The sequence below is a fragment of the Hibiscus syriacus genome, unplaced genomic scaffold (assembly GCF_006381635.1).
Source record: "Hibiscus syriacus cultivar Baekdansim isolate YM2019G1 unplaced genomic scaffold, ASM638163v2 tig00111092_pilon, whole genome shotgun sequence".
NCBI classification, from domain to species: domain Eukaryota; kingdom Viridiplantae; phylum Streptophyta; class Magnoliopsida; order Malvales; family Malvaceae; genus Hibiscus; species Hibiscus syriacus.
Genome location: NW_024062979.1, coordinates 878,296 through 895,896, shown reverse-complemented (window position 1 = coordinate 895,896; position 17,601 = coordinate 878,296). Strand labels below are relative to the sequence as shown.

The following is a 17,601-nucleotide window of genomic DNA, read 5'->3' as shown; positions in this document are numbered from 1 at the left end:
CTTCATTTGGTTTCATCCTAAAATTTTCATAGCTATGCGTTAGAATACTAATTTTAGATTTCTTTACCTCATCGGTACCTTCATGAGTGACTTGAAGTTTGTCTCATATTTCTTTGACGGTTGTACACGATGAAACTCTTCCGTATTCATATGGTCCAAGAGCACAAAAAATGATATGGATGGCTTTGGAGTTGAGCTGGAACATTCTTGTCTCTCCTTCACTCTACAACCTTGGATGAGTGAGAGGTTTGATGTATCCTTCTTATACAACATTACATGTTCCCATGTCACTTGCTTGAATGAAGTACATCATTCTATTCTTCCAATAGGCATAGTTAGCTCCATTGAAGAAAGGAGGCTTGTTGACGGGCATCGAGTCGAGACCGGAGTCAAAGTTTGAAGCGGAGGCCATTGATGACTTTGATTATCGATATAACTCTTCCCGAATCGACTCAAGAGGCAATTAAACCTTCAAATGAGTTAGGCTCTGATACCAATTGTTGAGTTAATCGATTGACGGAATTGGCCAAGAGGGGAGTGAATTGGCATTAAAAATTTGGTGGAAGCTTTTGCAGAAAATTGAAAGTAATTGTACAGTGATTTAGAGTGGTTCGACTTTCTCAATCAAAGTCTACGTCCACTACCTTAGCTATCCACACTAAGGATTTTCCAACAAATTCACTAATTTGTTCTTTCTTTTGAGGCCAAAGAGATAATCTTACAACACCCTCAAGAATATACCCCAATTCTTGAGAACACTCTTTCCCAAAGAGAAGATTACAAATTTGCAAACTTACAAGGAAAACCTCACAAGGTAAGATGTTTGCACAATTCTAGAATAAGAAAAGAACACTCAAAGATAATTACAAATGAGCACAAATGGTGTTCTTGAAAGCAAAATGAATATTGAAAGGAAAATTGGCTTGATTTGCACAAACTTGGTGTTTGATGCTTTCTCTCTTGTTTCTCTATGATTTCTTATTGATCAAGGGCTTCAGAACTTGTTTAAATACACCTTGAATCACTTCTGAACGTTGGGGATGATTAGTGAAGATCATATAGCCGTTTTAGTGTGAAAACAATTAATAAAACAGCTTGGAGCGTGGGGGGAATCGGTACCCCCTATGGGGAATTGGTTCCCTAAGTGTAAAATTCAAATATTTCGACCGTTATACAAGGGGGAATCGGTACCCCCTGGGGGGGAATCGGTTCCCTCCGAGCATACTGGAATTCTCGGAGCCAAACCATTCAGGGGGAATCGGTACCCCCTTAGGGGGGAATCGGTTCCCTCTGAGCAATCTGGAATTTTTGGCTTTGAAATGGTTCGAAATACTTTGTAAAATTATTTTGAAATTACTTTAAGATTAAAACTTAATTTTACACTTTGAGTAAGAATTAAAAATGATCTTTGAAAGATTTGGAGTAATGTTCTGATATTCGAATAATTCTATCGAATATACTTAGAAAATCATTTGGAAAATCTTAAAATTCATTTAACTTAATTTGTTATATCGAAATATCAAAATGTTTTCAACACAAGAAAATAAATTCAATAATCTATTTTTCTTACAAAGTTAGAATCATTAAAGATTCTCAAGAAAATAAATTCAACAATCTATTTTCCTTACAAAGTTAGAATCATTAAAGATTCTCAAGAAAATAAATTCAACAATCTATTTTCCTTACAAAGTTAGAATCAACGCGAGATTCTAACGATGAAATAAATCCGGTGATTTATTTCCTTTATATTTTGTTAACAGATGAGATTAGTAACACTAAAACCCAAAACAGATATATCACAATAGCTCGATACTATTTGACAAACAAAAATAAATAAAAAATTTAATCTTTTAATTTTACCAACCCAACAATCAAAAGTCTTGGATTAAACTTTAAATCCATTTGTATCTACAAAATTTCTCAAAAGAAATTTATAGTGTTTCCAAAAACACAAACAATAATTATTATAACATTTAATAATAATTATAGATACGAAATGTATTCTTTATTCATAGCATATTTATTATTTCATATTAATAGGCCAAATGTTATATGGTAATAATATCATAGATATAATATCATTAACAATATCATGATTAATATTCACGTGCACTTTTATGGATGAAATCTTACCATAAGGATATTTATTCTTTTATTTACATAAAAAAATCACCATGCACTAATCACCATGCATTTGTGTATTTACACAAGTTGGTTCCTAAGTGAGCTTGCAAAGCAATTTGCAAAAAACCCATGTACCTTTGCGCAGATTCAAATCAATCCCGCTTATTTTTTATTTTTTATTATCGAATTGAAACAACGTTTACCAACATTATTTTAACGACAATTTCTATTAAATAAATATGTACACTTTGAAATTAAGCAAACTCGTTAAAACTGTAAGATAAATCCCAAAAACGAATTTATTTGATTATCTCAATTTTTCAAGATTTTCGAATATTTCGGATTAAAGTCGAAATGACGAATCCCAACTTAAATTCTTGATCAAAATTTGTCGAACCTGCAAATTTCTTTGAATCGCAATTTGCTAAAGCTTTTGCATGCAAGTCATACACCAATTTTCAACTAACAGCACAGTTGTTTTGCAAAGGTAACGGCAACAGCTTGTTTAATAATAATAATAATAATAATAATAATGAACCTTAGAAACTCATAAACATATTACAGCCTTCGATAATCATCACAGATTATACAAGCTATCGGTGAAGCAATAAGGTAGATGTAAATTGGATCTGTTCATCTTATTAAATAATTTTTAAACGTCTTAATATTGTTAGAAGTATAATAATCCGAGACGAAAAGAAAATAAAAACAAAATATGTTATAGATCTTCAATTTGCTTCCATGGTGATTCATACAAGTCGCGACAAATAACATTCAATTCCTCAACATGATCTCGTCATAAATTCATATACATGAATCAAGAATAAGACAAACACAATTATTAACTTGGAAAATATTTTATTAAATAATCTGAATAGAAAACCATAAATATATGAATAGGGATAAGTTGAGGCATGCAATTACACAGTTTCCTTAAGATGACTTTTCGGTCACTCCTTGGTGCTTGAGAGCTTTGGTCGTCTGTCTCTCAAGATACAATGAAGAGATTATCAATGCACAATAGTACAATTGTCGAGATCACGTACTATTCTTTGTCTTCGCCTATCACTAAAAACTAGAGAAACAAATTCTTTTGAATTGTTTTTAACCTAGTAGGTTAACACGGTATTTATAGGGAGTTCACATTGTGAATAATTGGAAAAATTTGACCTAATGAAGCATTAATGAAAATCAAGCAATTAAACAATTTCCAAAATTATTATTGTTATTAAAGGAACCTTTTAATATCTATCATTTTAATTTCAAAATAAATTTTAAAAAGATATTTTCTATTTGAGGAAAATATCTCACATTTGGATTAAAATAACTGCAAGCCCACAAAGAGCTAGACTGGTTCGGACATTCACATTACCCACATCATGCACGTATGTACATTTACGAACCAACAATTGGTTCCACATATTCCTCAACAACGTTTGGATCAATTTCTCATTCAAAGCTCCTAAATTATCAATTTTTTTCCAAAAACAAATTTGATCGCATCGGCAAACGAACCACAAAAGGGAATCGAACTATTGAAAGCCCACCGACAAACCGCAAATCAGACTCTAGCGATATGAAAAGCTATCCACGAACAAAAATCGAGTATCCAATCCGATGGTCCAAAGCAGGGAAGATCAACAGGATATCAGATAAGCGTCATCTTGATAAGTCGTGACGATGTCAAATCAACCCTTAAAATAAAAATAAAAAAAGAGCCAAAAAATCAAAAAAACATACCAAAAGCATAAAAAAAATACCATAAAGGGAGTGAAACAATTTATCCCTAATTTTGATGGTATGATATGAAGTTAAAAAAAAACCCAAAAATAAAAAGCGGCAAAAGCATTGAAACAATTTATCAACTTGTGTCCCATTCGATATTATAATAATTATAAAAGTAAGTGTGTTTTTTTAGTCTTTTCTCGGTTATTAGCGAAAACGATACATTTGGTGATTAAAAATTGATGGATTTAGTGGACACGGTCACATTCATTTCCAATCTTCTAACTTCAACTTTGATAAGTTCAAAATTATTTACAAATTTTATATCATAATAATTATTATTTTTTATTTCTAACCAAATTTATATTTTGAAAATAAAAAAAATCAATTAACATCATAGAAAACCATCATCACGAGTTCATATAAATATCCTTATATTAAAAGTAATCCCCTAATGAATGGATGCTTGCCACATGGCGGAGTATGTTTTTCTATTTGTTTATAATTTTAATTTTATATTTTTTAATATTATTTTAAATGGTATGTTGATAAAATTATTTATTTATTTACTTTTAAGCCAATTTCTATAACGTGTATTCGATTTACTATAAGTTGAGTATTGGGTTTAATCTATCATTTTTTTTCAAAATTAACACAACCAACTATAATCTAAAAATCTCAAATCAACCGATTTTTATTCCTAAAATCGGTTGATGGAACCAACAAAACTTATGTCGATCCATTTTCTGATTAATCAAAGTTAGGATTAAGGATTTAGGAATAGGTTAAAGATTAAGGATTTAGGAGTTTAAGTCGCTCAGAAGATGTGGAGTTTTTGAAAACTTTAAAAAAATTTAGAGGATAGAGGCTCGAGAGGCTTCAAGGTCCATTTGAGCGGAGGATCTTTCAGAGGTTTCAAAGAAACCTTTGTAGAGGATATGACAATAGAATTTTGACTCCGGAGATATAAGACAACTTACACCAGAATTGGATTGAATTGAGAGTAGGATTTGTCAAGGCTTGTATAAACAAATTTCTTAAGATAAATTCACCGTCTCCTCAGAGCTTGAAAACGTTGGCCGTCTATTTTCCATGATACAACAAAAATCGTTCACCGGCAACAACATCACTCCGATGAATAGATCAAACTCAATTTATCTTTTTTTATCACTAGAAAAAAAACTAAAATTTTAGAAGGAAAAATTTGAATATATATATATATATATATATATATATTACACTAGGTAAAACTATAAGTTGTATAGATTTAAATAAATAAATAAATAAATGACTTAAATTTAATTAAAATTTATAACCTACAAATAAATATGTTTTAACTCGTAGTAAAACTATATCTCTTTTTATCTAAATCTCAAATCCTAAACCTTAAACTCAAAACTCTAAACCAAAAACTCAAATCCTAAAAAATATTATTTTATTATGAGTTAAAAAATATTTATTTATGGGTTATAAACTTTAATTAAATCTAAGCTATTTATTTAAATCTAATGACTATAAATTGATCTAAAACTTATTAGTTTTACATAATATAAGTGGATTATAATCCTTATTAATTAAATATTTTTAAAACATAAAAATAAAAATTATGTTTACTATTTTATTATATAAATTAAAATTTAATTTTTCATTTCCTATTAATTAATTTTAATTCTTTTACTTTTAGTTTAAATTTTAAAACATAAAATGTAAAGGAGGAAATAATGTAAAAACAACACGTGGCATCTAAATGGGCAAAAATAGGAGTACAAATTAGGAGTAGAGGATTAGTAATTTAGGGGTGTTTATCGAGCTAGTCGATCGTGAGTCAGTCAGTACTCGATTTGTGCTCGTTAAAAATTTTGTTGCTCGACTCGACTCGTTACTCATTAAGCTTGTTAAAATTATGCTCGACTCGTGCTCGTTAAAATTTGTTGCTCGACTCATTGCTCGTTAAAATTTTGCTCGACTCGTGCTCGTTAAGAAATTTTGTTGCTCGACTCATTGCTCGTTAAGCTTGTTACTCGCCTTGTTGCTCGTTAAAGTCATTGAATTTTTTATTTTATTTTTATAACTATAAGTAAAATCTATTAATACTATATAACTTCATATAAACATAAATTAATAAATTTAACAAAAAAGTGTCAAAAAAGTGTTTGAAAAAATTAAAAGTCTAAACACTAAAATAACAATTTATAAATACATTAAATGATAATTAGGGTTTAATTTTTGGATGTAGTTAAAAAATATTAATTTATAACTTAGTATTTTTAATTATTTATTAGAAAATTAATAGATTAATAATGTATATTTTTTATTATCTATTAATAAATTAGTAATTTTTTAAATGAAATATTTTTAAGATAACTACTAAAAAGTTATATAAAAAACTAACTAATTGCTCGCGAATTTAACGAGTCGTTTTCCATGCCTCTACCCACGTCTCTTAATCTAAAATGTTGACACGTGTTTATTTTAATTAATTGTTTGTTTTAACAATATATAATAGGTTTGTTCCTTCTTTTGGTTCCGTTTCAATTATAATATATGTGTTAAATTTTATTTTAATATTTTATGTTTTGGAATTTATTTTAAATTTTAACCATATTAAGATTAAAAGTCAACATAATAAATAAATAAAAATGTTAAATCAAGTGATAATAACATTTTATAATATTAATATATTTTTAATAGTTTTAGTAGTAATATAATATAATATATTTATTAATATTTCTATAATATTTTAGTATATTTTAATAAAAAAATATCAATTATTTGATTTTATATTTATATTTAATTATTTATATGAAGTTCAAACTTGAATTTACACTGAATTTTTTAAAATCAACTAAAAATAGGGAAAACAACTTTTTTTTTTGGATAATCCGTTTTCATTACCCAAGAAAGCAGAAAACTGCTACAAAGAACAGTTTAATACGTTAGCAGCAGGCATAAGCAATAGAAAAATCAGCTAAGCCTAACACAAAATCATAACAAACTATAAACAGCTAAATGCACAGGATGCCCCAACTTGCACAAAGGGCAGCATTCCTCGATTCCACTCTGTCAATAGAACAGCTGCTCAAATGGATCCTGACAGTGTCTTTAATATCCTCCAGGAGATCTTTCATCAACCTTGTTTTACCTCCAAATAGCATGTTGTTCCTTTCTAACCAGATGATATATGCAAATCCAGCCAAAGCAAGGTTCAACACTCTCACAATGAGAGATTTGTCTTTAAAGCAGTGAATAGCCCAAGCCAGCTCTCCATTCCAGCAGCTCACAAGGCGATTTATACCACAAAGGGAGAGAATAACACCCCACAAAGCCTTAGCTAACCCACACTCGAAGAAAATATGGTCCCGAGTTTCCGGTTCAATACTACAGAACAGACAATTTTCACTCTCTATGGCTAGTCCCATCCGCGCGAGTCTGATGCGAGTGGGGAGCCTATCTAAGACAGCCATCCAAAGGACAATACTGTGCTTAGGAATGCACCCAGAGAACCACACCAATCGGTGCCACAAAACCTTTGTTGTCGTGGTCCGCATGTTTTCCCAGATCTGTCTCGTCCTAGGATCACTGCCTGGACCAGTAACTAGATGAGATATAGCAGGCCTCAATTTAAGTAAGCATTTGAAACTCCAGGTGGCATTCAAAGGTACACTCATCTGCCAAAAATTAGCATCTTTTATCACGTAGGAGTGGATCCAGGCCACCCATAAGGAACCATCCTCTGCTAATAAACTTCTGACCAGCCTCGCAAAGCATGCTTTATTCCATCCACATAAGTCAAAAACACCCAAGCCTCCTTCAGATTTTAATAGACAAATCTGTTTTCAGCTGACTCGGGCCCCCTTAGCAGACACATCAGCGCCTTTCCAAAAGAATCGAGAGCAAAGTTGCTCGATCCTTTTGATCACAACAAGAGGCAACATGACCTGCTTGCACCAAAAACATGCAATGCTAAAAAGCACACTGCGCACCAGTTGTAACCTGCCAGCAAAACTCAGATGCCTATTAACCCAAAGGTTCAGTTTGGCCCTTATCTTTTCAATGAGGCATTGACAGTCCTTCTCAGTCAGCTTCTTGGTCACCAAAGGGATTCCCAAATATCTCACAAGTAATTTCCCTATTTTGAATCCAGTGATTTCTCTAATGTCATCACACATAGTAGTAGACATTCCAGCAACATACAAATCACACTTGCTGGCATTCAGTTTTAAGACCGAAAGAGAGTAGAATAAGTCCAAAACAGATTGAACACCAAGGATGGAATCAATAGATCCCTTGCAGAAAATTAATAAATCATCAGTAAAGCAAAAATGAGTTAGACCAATTTTCCTGCATTTGGGGTGGAAACTGAAAAGTCCCTTTTGAGCAGCCACATTCAACAAGCTAGACAAAACGTTCATGACCAGGACAAAAAGGTAAGGGGACAGAGGATCTCCTTGTCTTACTCCCCTAGCACCCTTAAAATAACCAACTAAGCAACCATTGAGCATAATAGAGTAGGCAGGCTTAGTAAAGCAAGCACAAATCCACCCAACAAATTTATCAGGCAAGCCTAGAGCACACAACACTATAGCAATAAAATCCCAACTCACGGAATCAAAAGCTTTTTGTATATCAATTTTCATGGCACACCTGGGGGATATACTCTTTCTATTATAGCCTCGAACGAGCTCTTGAGCAAGTAACGTATTATCAATGATGCTTCTTCCTCGGACAAAAGCAGTTTGATTTTTCGAAATCATGCTAGGAAAAATAGCAGAAAGATGTCTAACTAAGATCCTAGTGATCGTCTTATAGACCACAGTGCAACATGAAATTGGCCTATAGTCTTTTATCATATTGGGGTTCGAGACTTTTGGCACAAGGACAATAGTTGTACTGTTAAAAGCAGGCAAAATAAAAGAGTTATCGAAACAGTACCAAATGGCGGATTTGAAATCATCAGAGATAACAAGCCAAGCTGATTTGAAAAAGAAAGGATTATATCCATCAGGCCCAGGAGATTTCTCATTCCCTTGGCCCTAAATTGCCTCCCTTATCTCTATGTCAGACACTTCTCTGCATAATTCATCAGCAGCTCCCATAGGAAGAGTGTATTTCAGTAAATCTTTAATGGTTTCAACATTACTGCCCGTGATATTCCGTTCAGCAACCCCCAGTTGCCTCTGGAAAAAATCGATCACCTTATTTGACAAATCTTCAAATGTGTCCAATCTTTGCCCATCCTGATTGTAAAGTACCATAATTGTGTTTGATTTCCTTTTGCATGCGACCATAGAATGAAAAAAATGAGTCCCCTGGTCCCCATCATTAATTCAATCTGCTTTAGCTTTCTGCTTATAAAAGAGAAGCTCAGCTTCTTCAAGGGCTTGCAGCTCCTTGCCAATTTCCAGTTCAGAGGCGATGTTACTACCAGAATGAGCAGAATTCAGGTTAGCCAGCTGGATATTCATCAACTCCTCTCTCTTCAGCTTGACACGATTAGATATGTCATTGAAATATTCTCAATTTAACTCCTTGAGGCAGCCTTTAAGTCTTTTTAGTTTGTAAAAGATAACTTGAGCAGGGTTGCCCACAGCTGGAGCCTGCCAAGATTTCTCCACAATAGAAAGGAACTCAGAATGCTTCGCCCAAAAATTAAAAAATTTAAACGGCTTAGGCATTGAAGTAGGAGCCTCCTTATGGAACCAAATCAGAGCTGCACAGTGATCCGAGGAATCCCCGGGAGTCTGGAATTCCATCTCAGATTCAGAAAAAGCTTCAAGACAGCTCGAGTTAATAAGCACACGGTCCAGTTTGCGTGCCATGAAGTTGTCTTGTTGTTTATTCGACCACGTGAAAAACGGACCAGTGTAAGGATGGTCAAACACTCCCAAATCATCCACACAATTCTGAAAGTCAGAAATATCTACATTGGTTGCCGCATTTACAGTAGTCGAACTTTCCTCAGCGTTTAGGATGACATTAAAGTCTCCTCCGATTAGCCAAGGTAATTTCCCAACAGTACACCCCACAGACCTTAATTGATTTCAAAGTTGTCTTCGAGGGCACCCTTCATTTAAACCATAAACTGCAGATATAACAAACTCCTTCTCCCTAAAAGAACTCTTCAAAGAAATGCTCTGATCAAACACAGAAAGAATAGTGTAGTTTAAACTTCTATGCCAAAGAGTCCAGATGCGACCATTTGTTGAGTGATTGTAGTTGCAACACGAATCCCAGTCACTGAAATTCTGATGCAGAATATCCCCAGCATTGCTTTCCTTAACTCTGGTTTCAAGAAAACACAAAATGCTGATTCAACAGCTACGAACCCATTTCAACACTTTCTTTTGCTTTAAAGGGCTGTTGAAACCTCTAATGTTCCAAAAGCAAACTAACATGGAAGGGTGGATGAGGAAGAAGCACCACCTCTATCCTCTATTTTCTTTACCTTTTCAACATGCTCTTTCTTTTTTAGCTTCAGGTCTTGGATGATCTTAGTCACTCCAAGAGAAGCTACTCGTTGCTTATTACCTGAGTCATCAGTAACTAACAAACTCTCAGGGTCTATAGAGTTAAGGACTTCAAACTTATTTTTTGAACCTCCCATAGCACCTTTGCTACCACCCTTTGTTGGTCTACCTCTCCCTCTCTTAATGGGAGGATTACTTCCATTATCAGTGCTTTGTATATCCACATGATTAATCTCCAAAACTGCACCTTTCTCAGAATCAAGCCGATCATTTACCTTGGAATTCTTCCCCACTATATCTGCCAAACTTAAAGCAACCTGTTCAGAGTTTATGTCAACATTGCTTTTACAATTAGTATCAACAATTTTCCCCTCTGGATTAACACTTTGATCAATAGAGTTAGTGACAACTACCCCCTCCAGCTTCTCAGTAGGGTTAGTGTCAACTTTAACTCCTGGTGCAGCTGCAAATTGTTTCCTCTCTCTGTTAGGCTCATTTACTCTCCAGAACTGTTCTACTTTCTTCCCCTGAGGACATAATCTCACCGAGTGACCAAATTTACCACACACATCACAAGAAGCTGGTTTCCAAGGTACAATAACCTTGATACTAGCAATAGATCCATCACATAACAAAACAGCAACAGAGTCTGGAATTTTTGAATCCACAGAGATTTCAACACATACTCCAGCAAATTCAAGCCTTTCTCTTGATGCAGTTATTGAGTCCATATGCAAGGGCTTACCAATTGCACTCGCAATGTAGCTAAGCCCCTTTCTCGAAAATAGCTCCAAGGGGATATTATACAATTGAATCCAAACCGGCATTCGAGACAAGTCAAAATGCAATTCTCTCATGTTCGGTTCCCACTTCCTAAGGAATATGGGCCTATGTTGAACATGCCAGGGACCATTCTCTAAAACCCAGTCCCTGGCAGAAGCATTGACAAAAGAAAACACAAAGATTTGAGCCAGCCAGACTTACTTTCACCGAAGTAAATTTACCCCACATCAGCTCAATCACCTTCTGCAGAGTCCTAAAATTTGGTGGAGATCCAATAAATTGTCCAACTAGCGCAAATTGCCACTCCAGGATCCCCTCCTCAAACACAAATTTCGGAGGCTTCACGATACAAGAACCCTCCTCCTCCGCCGGGGAAAAAAATCAAGCTCCTGCTCGCTCCCTGCCGCAAAGAGCTTCCTCCAGTCCGCCTTAGCCTCAGCGGACATAGCCCAACAAAACCCCTCAAAAAAATTGAGTTACAGCAGGAAAGAATCAAAGGTTCGTCGTCACTCGCTACTAGGCCTGCTAGCATGCACGAAAAAAAAATACAATCTAATTTTAAAAGTATTTTATTTATTCTCACTATTACACATTAAAACCATCTTACATTTTTATTCTTTGTAATTGCAATGATAAAAATATTTTATTTTATGCAGATAAATAAATTACAAAAAATTAATGTCGTTATATTTAATTCTTCATTTCTTATCGGTGTATTTTAATCGTTATTTGATTAAATTTTAAAAGATTTCATATAAAATATTATAACTAACATAAAACAAAAGAAAATTATTATAATAATTTAATTTAATTTTTTATTTTTTTACTTTTAATATTTATATAATTAAAATTTAAAATAAATTCCAGAACATAAATTAATATTTAAACGATATCAAAAGAAGGAAAAACAGCAAACTTATTCCACGTTAAAACAAACAAGGCTTAGAACGATTAATTAAAAACAAACACGTGTCGATATTTTAGAGTAAGAGGGATGGCATGGGAAAGGGACATGAGATTTCTATTCAATTAATTGTACAAATTAAACTACAAACAAACGTTTAATCTGTCCGGATAATCAAAAAAATTATTAGATGATTTCGGATCACTACTTTATTCGTAATTTTAATTAATAATAATTTTTTATCTTATTTTTTAAAGTGAATATTCATCTTTTTTCTACGTATAAATAAAGAGTAAGTAATTATTTGAAAATTATTTAAAAAAATTCATACATACATACATGCATGCATGCATGCATAACCTATCACATACTTACATTCTCATCTCATCAGCACACCCTGTTTATTCTTTCTCATTTATTTATTTAAAATATTATCATCTATCTGTGATTGGGTAGTGGATCATCGGACAAGAAAGAATGCATGAGGGCAAGAACCTCACTGGGTTTGTTTAGAGGCACCATGTGACCAGCCCCTCTCACCGTCACCATTGTCAGCCCCTCGTACTCCACCATCCTCCCTCCGACCTGTAAATTTCCATCAGGTTTATTTTACAGCAAAAATTAAAAGGTAAACAACTCAAATCACCACTTAACTATAGGATTGGTGTTGATATGATCTAGGAATGGGCACGGGACCCTAACCTGACAGGTTTCGAGTGGAGGATTTATATTTTCGGGTCGAATTGATCGAAAATCTAATCCGACCGACCCATACCCATCGCTAGTATAACCGTTATACTTTTAGTTTTGATAATACGATCACATAACTATTTAAGTGATTTCAGTGTAGCCACTTATAATTAAAACACACGGCGTAGTTGATGTGAATGTTATTAACTAAAGACTAGTGAGAGGTCCACATCAGCAATGTGGTCATATTGTTAAAATTGAAAGTATGGTGGTCATATCGATATCAAACATATAGTTAAGTGGTCATTTAGTTGTTTACCCAAGAAATTCAACGCAGTATCTAGTGCCTATCACTGGTATTCTTCCATCCATGTCCACAATATTTAGACCAACCGATCACAACCCTTATTTATTTATTTTATTTGTATCGATTAGTGTTAATGTTTCGTTTTGCAATAAATTATTTTTTCGATAAATTATGTCGTTTTGATCTTATATTTAACTGTGATAATGGAGTGTACGAGACATGATCGTTACCTATACGTCCATATCTTCAGTTTTACTTTGATGAGCTTCTTGTATGTAGGCAGTACAGAAAAAACAGACATTATATGTATTCAAGATGGAATCTCTGTGAGGAAGAGAAATTCATGTCAGTGAATCAAACATAAAAATTAATGCTTCTGATAATGGAATCCTATGTTGCACTGATACTGATCCTGATACAGGTACAGGGACGGATATGAGGATGGGGACTGGACGAAAAACAATAATTTCTAAAATTATAAGGTACAGGGACGACAAGGGTACGACATATAAAAAAATTTAAAATTATAAATAGATGTAAAAAATCATAAATAAAGTCAATACTTCATATAAAATTGGTGTAATACTCTAATTTAACCCTAATTAAAAATCCTAACATTTGGGAATTGTTTTTTAAGGTGGTGTTTTTTTTACTAAGGTCTACAAAACTTTTATGTCTGCGCCGCGTAGACCAAGCGCAGACATTGGGCTTCGCATACCGTTTGTTTTTTAGAAGTCAAAAGCTCTTCTAAAGTCTGCGCATGGTCTGCGCGGCGCACACGGTCTTATATCTGCAGACATCTTCTAACCTCTTCAAGGAGGTTTTATATTTGATTTTAATTTTAATATTAATTTTTTAAATAAATTAAATATTAATTTTTTAATATTATATTATAGATATTAATTTTTTAAATAAATTAAATATTAATTTTTTAATATTATATTATAGATATTTTAAACTATATTTAAACTTTTTATAGAAAATGTAAGTATTTAAACCACATTGCTTAATAAAAAATGATTTCATTGTTTGATAATTAAGATTTTAAAATATAAAAAATTATAAATTATGTTTTTAAAATTTTAAAATATAATCACAATTAAATAAAAAATAATCATAAAATAATTTGATAAATTAAAAAATATTTTCTAAAAATATCATATAATTATAAAAATAAATTATGAATATATATTTAAAAAAATTAAAAGTATTACATAATTGCATATTTAAAAAACTCATATAATTTAATGATCATTTATAAATTTTATTCTATAAAACTTATAAAACTAATAATACATGTGATTATGTAAGACTTATAATATAATTAATAAGGTGGTATTTGTTTTTCTAAAAAAATTATTATTGTAGTTGTATGAATTATTTAAATTTCAGTATTATAAAACTAAAATTATTTAAATCTCAGTATTGCAAAACTCTTTTAAGTTTAAAAAATCAGTTTATTTACATTTCAGTTTATTTTAACAGTCTGCAGACGTTAAAAAAAAGTCTTGTTCTTGCAGACTGCAGACTTTTGATCCACCTCTTCTGCTGCAGATGTGGTTCGCAGACTGCAGGTCTTTTATCTCTACAAAAACAAACGCCACCTAAATCTCTAAAGTAATTTTGGTGGGCAATTTGAAAATACTGAAAAAATTGTTTCCATATTCGAAAGTCCTAGAAAGATCAGGAATCAACTGACAATTAGACCAAATATTCTTTAAATTCTAATCTCACTCTTCCCCGGCGTGGCCACTTCCTGTTTCTTCTTTTAATTTTTCCTTTCTTTTCAAAAACCTTGTACGACCGGTGATAGTCCCAGTCCCCGACCCTCTCTCTTTCTTTTCCCTTTGGCCGGCGATAGTCCCCAAAACGTCCTCAGGTCCCGGTCAAAACATTTCCGACCTTGTACGACCGTACCCCGCCACAATAGTACATCCTCAGTATATCTCCCAATCGTCCCCGTGCCAAGGACGTATCAAGTACTTGAAACGCCCTTCCTTTGTCTTCCCCGTGCTTCTTAGATGGAATCCTATAAATATTGTTAGTAATGTAAATAATGGGGACTATTTTTAGGGGCTGGTTATCATACGTAGGGACTTGTAAGAGTAGGTAGTTATAATTTGATAATTTTACTCTTTTACTACTCTTATAAAAGGATAGTCCTTCCCTCCAATTCGAATAAGATTGTTTTTAAAACAGTGACTTTTACCATCACGATATCATAAATAGTTATATTTTCTTTTAAGATGAAATACGCATCTAATATCTAAGCTATTAATTTTGATATGTTTTAATACCTAAACTTTCAATTTTTTTAAAACTATACCTAAAATTTAATTTTTGTTTCATTTTAGTACTCTGTCATTAAAAACTTTAGTCTTTCTTTCATTTTAGTAACTCATTCAAAATTTGAAATATATTATTTTTTTAACAATTTAGAATAAAACACCATTAATTTATAATACTTGCAGCTCACCCATTTCGCCCCTCTGGTGCCTGCATGAATAGATTGTTGAACATCTGGCCTGTTGAAGTACATTACTGCGTATTCAGGATAACATGGATCATAACCTTCTGCAAAGATCCCCACTCTCTTCAACCCATGGTTTTCTATCTGCGAAATGGCGTGGTTACACCCTTTAGCATCGTCTTTTCATTCATGCTACATGGACGGATACTTAAAGCACGAACACTTTCGTACTTGTTAAAGATAGATAGATAGATAAATCGATGGATGATCACCTTATTAGGTGTTGCCGATGATGTGGTGTTAAAGAAGGCATTTGGGGGAATAGATATTATAAATATCGATCTCGGGAGTATTTTTCGAAGACTCGGTTAACGACATCATTGCATTGGGTGGACCAGGGTGAAGCCTTGAAATCACGGACTTGTTTGGTTTGACGGTAGAGGTCATCCGGTATGACGGAGTGGCTCCAAGCATAGTCCATGATGCCGGTGTTGTCATAGTTGTCATCGGTAAATGGATTTCCTACCTGCAACATGTATCGATCGAGTGTGAGTTTATGGTATTTTATAATTCATGTAGCATATGAATGAATGAGAAATCGACGGCGACTTCGGTTGGTTAGGAAGATCGATTACTCGATCGGATTCCTGAGCCGAACTTGATGGAATTAAGAAATTAAGAAGCATATGAATGAATGAGAAATGGAAAGTCTCTTGGATGATGCATTGGAGCCCATTTGTGCTTCAAGTTGAGTAAACTCGCCAACAAGTTTGGTCCAACATCTATTTATGCACAAAGCAAAGGAGAAGGTGGGTTGCTCTTAGGGATGGGCATGGGACTCGAATCAGATTCAACCTGATCTGATTGGGTTTTTTTTAAAAAAAATTGGGTTCAGGTCAAGTCGGATTTTTTAAATGTGGTGTTCGGTTCGAGTTGGATCGGGTTTACGGTAAAAAATATCGGACCCGACCCGAAAAAATATATAATTTTACCTAATATATTTAGGAATAATTATAATAATATCCCTCTATATATATATTATTTTTTTTTAATTAAGTCATTATTTTTATTGAATAAAAATAATATTTTTATTATTATTTCGGGTCGAGTCTGATTTTTTAAGTTATATATCGGGGCGGGTTCGGGACGGGTGAAATCTTGTTTTGGTTGAGTCGGATCTCAAGTGGAGGATTCTTTGTTCTCTGGTCGGGTGGACCAAAAATCCGACCCAACCCGACCCATGCCATCCCTAGTTGCACTTGGCATAAAAGAACCGAACCAAGAAACTGAAATGGCTAAGATCCATTGGGAACCAAGTTTCAGTTGAGAACAAGATCAAGAGCACTTTCAAGTTTTGCTCTTTCATTCAGCTGTTTGTTCTTGATGGAACAGACAGGTGTTGAATCGTTAAACCAATTGTATTATCTTGTATTGTAATTGTTGATTAATGGATGCCATTTTGCAATCTCTTGAAAACTTCTCCGTTTGAGTCGACCTATGCACATAATTTGATGATAATCAGGAATGGATCGAGGGCGGACGGGTGGGTGCAATTGCTTCGGGAAGATTTAAAATTAACATATATTTTAGATTTTTCTATGTATTTTCTATTGAAAATCTATTTTCGTCCATAGGATTTTATAAGTCCATCCCTTTCTAAAATTTTAGAGATTTACCCTAAACATAAAATCTAACGTCCGTCCCTGATGCTAACAGAGGAAGAATGGAGATTATGTGTTGGTTTTGAGATTAAGATTTCTTCGCTCTAAACTTTCATCTCTTTCTTTCTTTAATTTGTAGCAAATGACTATTCAAGCAGAATTAATTTTACTTATGAACTAAACCCTTTTTATCTAGGGTTACTTATGTAAGTAGCTGAAGCTGAAGCTGAATTATTAAACCCTGTTCAGTGATTCTTATTCATATTGAATCTCTGATACCAATATCCTAGAATAAGTATGGATACCCTAACTACTCATGCATGCCAATTGATGAGCATGTTGTTAGTTCTCTGAACTTGAGAAAATTACCCTTGTACCACTAATAGATGGATTGTTTTGTATATAGGTCCTCGCCTATTGAAATTGAATTTCGTCGAAAGTTGACTTATGAGTTGAGATAAATGTGAGTG

General features: G+C 33.2%; 2 protein-coding genes across 2 annotated transcripts; both read right to left on the bottom strand.

Moving 5' to 3' along the window:
* Window positions 1–9,176: 9,176 nt before the first annotated feature.
* LOC120152524 lies at window positions 9,177–11,173 on the bottom strand. Its single transcript, XM_039164727.1, has 4 exons — window positions 10,243–11,173; window positions 9,933–10,129; window positions 9,420–9,752; window positions 9,177–9,332 (listed from the first exon to the last, which is right to left on the bottom strand). Exons 1-4 carry the CDS (start codon window positions 11,171–11,173, stop codon window positions 9,177–9,179), a joined length of 1,617 nt encoding a protein of 538 aa, XP_039020658.1.
* Window positions 11,174–12,441: 1,268 nt separating this feature from the next.
* On the bottom strand, window positions 12,442–16,005 carry LOC120152523 (serine carboxypeptidase-like 33). Its single transcript, XM_039164726.1, has 3 exons — window positions 15,835–16,005; window positions 15,477–15,614; window positions 12,442–12,588 (listed from the first exon to the last, which is right to left on the bottom strand). The coding sequence occupies exons 1-3, from the start codon at window positions 16,003–16,005 to the stop codon at window positions 12,442–12,444; spliced, it is 456 nt and encodes a 151-aa protein (XP_039020657.1).
* Between the last annotated feature and the right edge of the window lie 1,596 nt (window positions 16,006–17,601).